At 37.0% G+C, this 10,822-nt stretch overlaps 1 protein-coding gene across 1 annotated transcript; it reads left to right on the forward strand.

The window, feature by feature from the left end:
* Nucleotides 1-502: 502 nt before the first annotated feature.
* LOC137728714 (CDPK-related kinase 5) lies at nt 503-7,891 on the forward strand. The gene is made up of 11 exons (XM_068467462.2): nt 503-1,442; nt 3,240-3,370; nt 3,583-3,624; nt 3,713-3,821; nt 4,941-5,019; nt 5,114-5,410; nt 5,500-5,612; nt 6,076-6,183; nt 6,295-6,357; nt 6,450-6,617; nt 7,349-7,891. The coding sequence occupies exons 1-11, from the start codon at nt 894-896 to the stop codon at nt 7,484-7,486; spliced, it is 1,797 nt and encodes a 598-aa protein (XP_068323563.2). The 5' UTR covers nt 503-893; the 3' UTR covers nt 7,487-7,891.
* Nucleotides 7,892-10,822: the final 2,931 nt, after the last annotated feature.

Here is a 10,822-nt window from a genome sequence, read left to right on the forward strand (position 1 = left end):
TTTCAACATCTAAGCAAGGTATAATGGACTCTTATCACTTTTCTTTTTCTTGCTTTTGCCAATGGCAATGGCGATTCCCATTTTTTGCGACCTTCATTGTCCTTGCGTCATGTTTAAGAATGGAAGAAAAATAATGCTACATTTATCATTTATTTGTACTATTATTTGAACTATCTCTCTAATAGAGGTAGGTCGGTCAACACATATAGATCATATCTCTATTAAAGAGATAATACAAATAAGTGATAAAAGTAGAATTTTTAATGGACGAAAGACCGCCCAAAGTGCCAAAATACCCAATCTCAAGTTTCCCCAACCCCCAAATTCTAATTTCGCCGAGAAACGATAAACATATCGTTTTTAACCTCTCAAACATCATTGTTTAATTTTATTTGTTATTTTTGTTTGACGTATTTAATTCGATGGTCGAAATTCCAAATTGTCATGTGCTTGCCACGTGCCCAGTGAGATCACACAAGACTACAATCTACAGCTCACTTCCACACTTTCATCTCCTTCAGTCATCATCTCCTGGTCCTCGTCCCCAACAAATACCCATTCTCTCTTCCCCTCTCTCTACACATTTACACCTTTTCCTGCGTTTTATTATTAACTCCAACAGCTCCACCATCCCCTGCTCTCTCTCTCTCTCTCTCTCTCTCTCTCTCGACAACACAAGAAAAGTGGAGCAACAGCAGCACCTACAAGCATTCACAAACAAAAATCCTATTGCTAGAGCTAGAGCTAGAACTACACTCCCACACAGTTCACAATGCCACAACTATAACCATTGAATTAAGCAGCTTTTCTGCTTTTGCTGCCCAATTAAGCCTTAAATCTTCAATCTTTCACCCATTTTCTCTCACTCCTCTTCTCAAACCACAGAAACCGCCATGGGAGTCTGCACTTCGAAACCTCCAAAGCAGAACCCATATTCCCCAAGGGACGTAAATGACCCAAACCACCCTTCCCAAACCCCCAAATCCCTCCCATCCCACACCCCTCACCACCGGAGAGACGACGTCGCTTCACGCCAGTCCCAGTCCCAGTCCCAGACCCCCTTCTACTCCTTCTACAGTCCCAGCCCTGCCCATTACCTCAAGAAGTCGTCACCGTCGCGGAGCAAGAGCGCCACTTCCACCCCCAGCCGGTTTTTCCGCCGACCCTTTCCGCCTCCGTCGCCGGCGAAGCACATCAAGGCCGTGCTCGCCCGGCGGCTGGGCAAAAAGGCATCGGCTTCAGTGGCGATACCGGAGGACGGAGAGGAGGAGGATGGGGTTGAGCTGGACAAGAGGTTTGGGTTCTCCAAGGAGGTAACGAGTCGATTGGAGGTTGGGGACGAACTGGGTCGAGGGCATTTTGGATATACTTGCTCTGCTAGGTACAAAAAGGGGGAGTTTAAGGGTCAGCAGGTCGCTGTGAAGGTCATCCCTAAAACAAAGGTTTGGCCTAATGCTCTTATTTGCATGTATGATTTTTAGTTAATCTATAATTTGTTTGTAAAGATTGGATTTTCTTGCTCTCATTTGCTTAATCTTGGTTGATAAAATCTGGGGTTTTTTTTTTATGTTTTGGTCATTCTTCAAGGTAAAACCTGAGATTTTAGGGCAATGTTGAATCGTTGTTATTGTTAATGTTGTTTTTGGTGTTGTGGGCTTCGGTCTACTCCTCGAGCTGATCGACGGACCGGCTTGTGATCCTTTTCCCTCCCAACAATTTCGAGCACTCTCTGACTCTCTTTTCAAAGTCCTTTTCATCTTTACTTCGGGATCAGGGAGTGGTGGTTTACAGTGTGATTGTGTTCTTTCGTAGCTAAGTAAGGTCGAAGATCCTTCGAGGTTGCATGTGGCACAGGGAAGATCTTGCAAGATCTCGTCATGTGTTCATATTGACTGTTGTTTAGTTCTTCTAGATAGGGAATATTAGGCATTTAACCAAAAAAAAAAAAAAAAAGGATTAATAAAAATACAACTCTACATCTTGGAACTTTGAGTGAAAGGGGTGTAAAGTGACCAAGTTGTTTGTTTATTGCTTTTCTTTGGTCAATAATAGGTATTGATCTCTTGGCTTACTTGATCCACCTCAATGAAAGTACATTGTTTTCTTTAAAAAAATGTGTATCTTTGGTAACTGATTGAATTCCATGTAGTGGGTATAGGAATAAATTACAACTTTTTTTTTTTTTTTTTTTTTTTTTTTTTTTAATGGCTTCTCAGCCATATAACACTTCGTCGGTTCCTAAGATGTGACAGTTCATTCTACATGATGAACAAAGAATACAGTCCATTGTTTGTGAGTGGATTGTGGACCTACTCATTAACGAAAGTCATGGTCCAAATTGTGGTCTTGACCTTCCCACAGATGTATAATTGAACTAAATCATATAGCACCGTTCGGATATGGCCAGTAACAACCCAATGCTTACAGCCATCCGGAACTGCCGAAAACTTTTGGTGGGTCACATTTCACAATCTTGGCCCGGTACATGGTTAACGATCAGAAGTCTCAACAGATTGTATGACGCTTATTGCGAGAGGGAAGGAACATTGTACTTAATCTTGTATTGTTTTGTTTTTGATGATCATGTAGCATGAGGTGGTTCACCAGTAATTGGAGGTATATGATTGACAATATATTCTTTTGGACAAAGCTACAAAGATGTATGTCCAACCAATACTAAAGGTTTAAGGGACTCAACCAATATCCATGGAGGTTGACTCAATCTATCCACTCCCTCATCAAAGAATAAAAAGATGATGACTTCTAGCCCTGGACTTTGCTTTCCTTCCCTAGAAGTCCCCTGTAAGAGAAAGAGGGGTAAAAAGTGAAAAAAAAAAAAAAAAAAAAAATTATGGATAGGAGTTGACAACTTTGTGGTTTTTAATAAACTGCAAGTATGACTCATATGCTGGGAATTATCTTTGTAAAGAATAGTGTGAATTTATTCATGTAAAGTAGATTGGGTATTATGAGCATTGAACAATGTAAATTGGATGAGGTAAATATTCCAGTTGCCTTGAAAAATAAGTCCAAGATCATGAGTAGTGATGGAATACTGGTATACAATTGACTTTCCTGTTTCCCGAGTAAGTTTGGAGGGGAAACATAAGATATGATTGCTGTGAGATGTTGTTTTACGTGAGGTGGCTTTGGTAGTTGATTTTACTTTTAATACATGCATTTTCTGTATTTTATTTTGTTATGGTTTCTTCTAATGACAATGTATTGTTTGTTGTTAGATGACAACTGCTATTGCAATCGAGGATGTGAGAAGGGAGGTCAAGATATTGCGAGCCTTGACTGGACATAGCAATCTAGTTAAGTTCTATGATGCATTTGAAGACAGTGATAATGTCTACATAGTAATGGAGTAAGTTAAAAGTTTGAATTCCTGTTTAAGACTACATCTGGTTAGGTTTCTTTCACAAGTAATAGTGATTGACTGGGTAAAAATTTAGCGTTATAAATTAAACATCTTCAGTTGTTTTTTCTCTTATGTAATTTACAGGAAGATTGTTTACTTCCCTCTTAAAGATGTTTGACGTCTCTATGGCATTCATTTTTTTTTTCCTGACATTTCAGGTTGTGTGAAGGTGGAGAGCTTTTAGATAGAATACTTTCAAGGTATATAAATTAAACATCTTCCATAGGGACTTTCAGATGATGATATTTTTTTCTTTTCTACTAACTTGATATTCTGTTTCTTCTGAAGGGGCGGGAAATACTCGGAAGATGATGCGAAGACTGTCATGGTGCAAATACTGAATGTTGTCGCGTTTTGTCATCTCCAGGGTGTGGTGCACAGGGATCTTAAGCCAGAGGTGGAATAAATCTCTCTAATTTTCTTTTTATCTAATTAGCAGATGAGATGCGTGTTTATAATGAAGATCCAGGTGTAGGCAATGTGGACAAAGGTACCCTTATCAGAGATAGTTGAAGTGACTAAATGAAGGGGTTGTTCAGAATTTCTAGCAGTGAATGAGGCTGGTTAAACTTCCCTGCAGCATCCCCTGTTTTTTTTTTTGGTGGTGGTGGGGGAGGATGTGTGGGGGGGTGGGGTGAATTCTCGGAACAAACTTGATTTAGATTTAAGTGTCCCTCCACCTCGCCAACCCCCAAGACTGTATACAAGGAATTGAACAACACGACAAATGGTTACTTTTATACAACTGAGAGATTGCAATAGAAACCCCTTCTGTTTCAATTGACTGTATCTGTAGTTTTCCAATCTGGCCCTGAATTACCCAACTGTTTAAAATGATTGGTACTTATACATGGTTGATGTCTTCTGGACTAAGATTAAACATCGTCCTGTAGCAGGACAAAAACCTATTTGTCTTCTGGAAAAAATCTTTTTACTTTAGTAGTTAGTACTATTAGGCGCCTCCAGTCTCATACAATCTGTCAATAGATTGTTGCGGGGTGTCATAATTACTCAGTTCACACCTTAGGTTCCCAGATTCCCAGATTTTGTGGTTTTTTTTGACAGGGGAAAGAAAGCTTGACACAAATAATGGTTATATAAATCTGATAAATTTTAGTTTAATCATATAGCTGGCATTATGTTCTGTCTGGCTTGGAGGGGAAATATTTCAGTGACAGTTGAAATGGTAAATCCACAGCAGCTGTTCCTACAGCATCTGGTTTTGAACAATTGGAGCTGAGACCTGACCTACATTTTCTTGTTCAATATTTTAACTTATGTGCTTGTTGAAAAGACATTTATGTGGGAAGTGTAGGGTTTCCAAAAATTCAAACTAGTTAATCGGCTTATATTCCACTCATATACTCAGATACCTTGATATATGTATCATCATGAAAGCTAGAAGTTCTTGGCAGTTTTTTATTATCTTATACTTGATATATTTGTTATTGTTGGTTGTAATCTAATTCTCTTTATGTTAACCTAATGCTATTTTTTTTTTCATTTTTGTTATCAGAACTTTTTGTATACCGCCAAAGATGAGAATTCCCAGTTGAAAGCCATTGACTTTGGCTTGTCTGATTTTGCCAGACCAGGTTTGTCCTTTCTTCAATATTTTAGCTTGTTTTGTTATCGATCTCTCAGTCTTTTGATTTTGGATAGGGTTTTAATATCATTTCTGTCTTACAGACGAGAGGCTTAATGATATTGTTGGAAGTGCATACTATGTCGCACCCGAAGTTCTACATAGATCTTATAGTACAGAGGCTGATGTATGGAGTATTGGTGTAATAGCATATATTCTCTTATGTGGTAGCCGTCCATTTTGGTCCCGGACTGAGTCTGGAATTTTTCGGGCGGTCTTGAAAGCTGATCCAAGTTTTGATGAAGCACCTTGGCCCACTTTATCTCTTGAAGCGAAGGACTTTGTCAAACGTTTATTGAACAAGGACCCTCGGAAACGAATGACAGCAGCTCAGGCTCTAAGTGAGTTTTCCATGTCTGTATGATTGGATAAGTTTCTGCTACCATTTTCCTGGGTCACTGGCTATAACTTTTTTTTTTTTTTTTGGCAGGTCATCCTTGGATCCGGAATTATGGTGACATAAAAGTGCCACTTGATATTTTAGTATTTAGACTCATGAAGGCTTATCTGCGATCATCATCCCTTCGGAAGGCTGCTTTAAGGGTGTGTATATGTTTTCACTGACGAAAAGTGAGAACTTTTTCTCGAATTTTGCATGCTGAATCAGATTCTTGGTCTTAAGAACTTTGTATATCAAGTCAAATGATTGGGTTAGTTTTCTTGATGAATGGGATTTTTGTTTGTGCCTCTTAAAAAATATAGAATTGGAAAGTAATTATTAGTATTCCATTAACTAATAATGACGACTCGGTAAAACCGATAATTATCTGTTCTCATTTTTTGTCTATAAGGTCATGTGTATAATTACTGGAAATAAGAGAGGTTTCTGAGATGTTATCGGTTAATGCTTGATGATTGCTTCATCCAAATTACTCTTCTATGTGTTTGTGTAGTTGTGTTTTTAATTATTTATTTTTGTTTATTTAGTGTATCTTTTTATACTTTATATATTGAGACGTATTTAATCACTCTCTTAACGTTTCATTTCTGTAAATTGACGTGACAGGCCTTGTCTAAGACATTGACTGTGGATGAACTATTTTATCTGAAGGAGCAGTTTGCTCTATTGGAGCCAAACAAAAATGGCACTATAACTCTTGAAAATATTAGAATGGTTGGTATCTCTCTCTCTCTCTCTCTCTCTCTCTCTCTCTCTCTCTCTCTAAAACACACACAGAGAGATAAGTTGATAATTAAAGTATTCTTTTTTATTTTTCCTGGATAGGTCCTCACAAAAAATGCTACAGACGCAATGAAGGAGTCCCGCATTCCTGATCTCATTTCATCGGTAATAACTTGGTTGCTTCTGTGAATATTTCTATGGTATTAGGCTCAATAGGTTATAAAAGTACTGACTGGTTAGTACTTCTCCCATGACAGCTAAATGCACTTCAATACAGAAGAATGGATTTTGATGAGTTCTGTGCAGCTGCATTAAGTGTTCATCAGCTCGAGGCACTTGATCGCTGGGAACAACATGCTCGATGTGCATATGAACTTTTCGAGAAGGATGGAAACAGGGCAATTGTCATTGAAGAACTTGCTTCGGTAAGTTGAAATTTTAATGCCACATTTGCAGTCTGCTATATGTTAGTTGAAAGCTTAGTAATCATAAGGTCGATTTCTGAGTATAATATAGTATGTTACTTATGAATTGGACTTGCTGACATATCTAGAAGTGTCGGTTTTACTCGTTACATTTCTTAAGTAACATACTTTTGGTTAAAAGAACGGTGTAGGGAGGGAGAAGTAGAGTTTTGGATAAACTATACTTTTGGTGCTTAGATTTTGATTAAAATTTCAGTTTGGTCTTTTTATTATTTCGAATTTAAGCAATCTGGTCAGCTTAGTTGCATATGTTCTTTGACCGACTTTTGTCATCAATGCAGCAGTTAGTGCATTATGTCAGTAAACCATGGACCACAATAACTAGTGAAAACAAAAGCATGATTTTGGTGCACAAAAGACTGCATTGCTTCACTTAAAAATTTGAAAGATCGAACTGAAACAATAGAAAAAGGACCAAACTGAAGATGAGCTGAAATTGAATGCCCATGCTCCCATAGCATATTTTCGCCTAGAGTTTTTAATTTCTAAGATATGAGCACATCCCATGCATCTGCATTCTGGTGGCATCTGCCCTTCGTGTCAAGAATTTGATGTTGATTTGGTTTTTAATTTGGGCCCTCTGGAACGAAAGATTTATAAGGCTCTGTTCAATCGGTAATGTACTGGACTGAGACTACTGTTATTCATACTCTCTCCAAATTGTGATTCAGGAACTTGGGCTTGGTCCTTCCATCCCACTTCATGTGGTTCTCCATGACTGGATTAGGCACACTGATGGGAAGCTAAGCTTCCTTGGGTTTGTGAAATTGTTGCATGGTGTGTCCAGCCGGGCGTTTGTAAAAGCATAGTGAAGATACGAAGCATTATTTATGTACGGTTTTTATCCAGATGAGATTTGGATGTTCAAAAAAGGGCGTTTTACAATCCGCTTTGGCATACATGTTAAATGACCCTTCTGGCCAATTCGTGAAGACGGGTTCAAACTTGCCGGACACTGCAGGTGCAAAAGCTTGGTTACCAGTTCGAATGCTGTGTTGATATTCGAGTGTAAAGCTGTAGTTAGTTTGCCGAAATGGGCGATTACAATATTCTTCAACTCCTTGGATGCATTGTACACACTAAATTATCTTGTCTCCAACATCTGTTTAGTTGCCTTGAAACATGCTTGATTTGCCTCAGTGTTGTAAAACTTCTCCATGGCTTCAATTCAATTGAAAACCAAGCTGTACCATTTGGCGTATTGCGATTTCTCATGATACGTGCACTCGTAAGTTTTTATTTAAACAGAGTGCACAGAAGGAGGAGATTGCGGAAATCATTTCCCAATTTTTATTTAAAGAGTTCAGTATGACCCATCAAAAACTGAAATGACAGGAAAAGAACCATGCAATAGCATAAAGAACCGATTGTCAATTGATTTTATATTTTTTGTTTCTTGTCCTCTTAATCAGTCTTTATTTTTCATGCAATTGAAAGTTGACTATGCTTTTTTAGGATCCAATGCGCAGCGTCAGAAACAGGGTCAATCAAGTATATAATATCACCACTATGATCAATTTTCACAACTGGATTAGTAAACAGATGTGATGCTAATCAAGTTGCGTTAACATAATTACATCTTTTAGCATAGAACCGCTTCTTAAGGAGGGTCTCACTCAACTATGCTGGAGCATGACCATGTTGATAACATATCAACAACTGTATAATCAATTACTATTGAAAATATATATTGAACGACATATCAATTGTTATTATATGTTGTTATGTTGTCAATATGGATTTCTCCTCTGGCTACAGTTGAGCGAGATTCCCACTTATGAAGTGTTTTCCTCATGCCTTTTTATTTATTTATTTGTTTTCAATTAAAACGGAATGTTTGATTGCATAGGGGCCCAAATTTGAACGGCTCTCCAAAAAAAATTTGCTATTTAAATAAAAAAACCTTTTTTTTTTTTTTTTTTTTTTTTTTTTTTCAATTTTACATTAGTGGGGCGACTATTACTTTCTTTCCAACTTTCCCACTACTATGATTTCTTAAGCAAACCATTGTATAGGTCATCCCCTTAGTTCCCTTCCTAAATAATATCATTGTACAAAAAATAATAATTTAGTAGGGCGTGCAAATACAATTACAATTCAAATTTTTATGTCAATTCTCACTGCCACTTCCCCCTTTTATTTCCCACACTTTTTTTTTTTCCATAAGACTCGCCCTTTAAATCATAATTTTACGCCAATTGAAGAGAAATTCTCAAACCACTAAAATAATTCAAAGTGTTTAGAATGATGCAGTGGAGACTTCAATAAGGTTAGGTATTTATTAGTTAAAATATATTAAGTTGGAATTGGTAGGTTTACGTATTTCTTCATCACATTGAAAATTTATAATCAGTTGTTTCAAACTTAAGTCTTTGCTTTTTAGCATTAATACATTTTTTTTTTTTGTTGGAAGACTATCTTAAGGCGGATTTTTTTTATAAATTTCGCACAGGGCTTCGAGACATCAGAGATGTCCTTGAAAAGCACTCTATATATAAACAAGAGAGTCTTTGACATAAGTAGCATTATTGTCATCTCTTCCAATGAGCACTCAGTTAGGAGCCTCTTCTTCATATGATGTCTTCCTTAGTTATAGAGTTGCGGATACACACAACAATTTCACATACAATTTGCACAGGAGTTTGCTTCATAAGGGAATCAAAACCTACGAGAAGAGCTTCCATTGCTGATGCTTCTCAAGGTTATCGAAGAGTCGAGGATTTCGATCATTGTATTCACCGAAAATTATGCATCCTCGGATTGGTGCCTGATGGAACTGGTTAAGATCCTCCAATGTAGAGAATCAAAGCAACAAATCGTTTGGCCAGTATACTACGAGGTGGATCCTTTGGACATACGTAACCAGAAAGGTAGTTTTGGTGAGGCACTCGCTAACCATGAACGCAAGTTCAAGGATGACATGGGGAAGGTGTGGAGATGGAGGGCAGGTCTCACAGAAGCATCAAATTTGTCTGGGTGGTACTTCTTGAATGGGTATATATTTCTGAACCCTCCAACGCAGTACTGTTTAGAAATAACTTATTTGTTTGGGGTGTCTTTACTAACCTATTTTCTTTAGAAGTTCTTGAGAAAACAACTTATAAGTTTAACTTACCATTCTTGTTTTGTTACACGTATAAAGTAAAAAATAAGTGATTTCCGTACTCATTTTTCACGTTCTGCACTCTCCTCTTAATTTTTTCCGTTGATTTTTCTTTTATAGTTATTCAATTTAATGGCTAGAAACTAGATAGGAGAGCACAAAAGTGAAAAGGGAATGCATAATACATTTCCGTAGTAGAAAGTTTTTTTTTTTTTTTTTTTTTTTTTTTTGGTGTGTTATTATTTTTGCCATTTTAGGATAATACTTGCATCTTGGAAAATGCATATATCCCACCCCCTTAGAATAACGTATTTTTACTGTATAAATTTCATAATCGGAGCATTTCAATTTCTTAATCTACATTTGAAAATCATATCCCTAGAAAAACCATTCAAATCATAGATCACCCCTAAACAATCTTCAATTCAAAAGATTTTTAGTAGGATAATCTTCAAATGAAAATTAGAAAATTGAACAATTAAAATTGTAAAACTTATGCGATGAAAATACGTTATTACAAGAAGTGAGATGTGCAGATCCAATTATATTACCCAAATAGATATATCAAAATTGTCAACTCATTAACCGTTTCACATGATTTTAATTGGCAGGCACCAATTTGATTTTATACGGAACTTCGTCAATGAGATTTCAACACAATTATGTTGTACAAAAGTTTCTAACTTAGACATTCAAAAACCTCTCAGTAAGTTATAATGCATTAGAAGATCCGGGTGAAAGAAGCTTTCCTTGACATGGCATGTTTCTTAAATGGTAATAGTAAGTACGTGATAAAGATGCTAGAAAGTTGTCACCTTAATGGGTAAAGAAATTGTTCGACGAGATTCTTTAACTGAGCCCAGTAAACATAGCAAATTGTGGTTTTTACAGGGATGTCGAGCTATGTTCCAATGGAAAACATGGTAAGTACTTACTTTGTAGTGTTTTCTCTCCTCAAGAAACATCTAATGTGCACCTGTGGACTAGAACTTATTGCAAATAGGGCTGGTCGTTGGTGTTAGAATAGGGAACATAGTATATC

The sequence above is a fragment of the Pyrus communis genome, chromosome 10 (assembly GCF_041283825.1).
Source record: "Pyrus communis isolate YQ-2024b chromosome 10, ASM4128382v1, whole genome shotgun sequence".
NCBI classification, from domain to species: Eukaryota; Viridiplantae; Streptophyta; class Magnoliopsida; order Rosales; family Rosaceae; genus Pyrus; species Pyrus communis.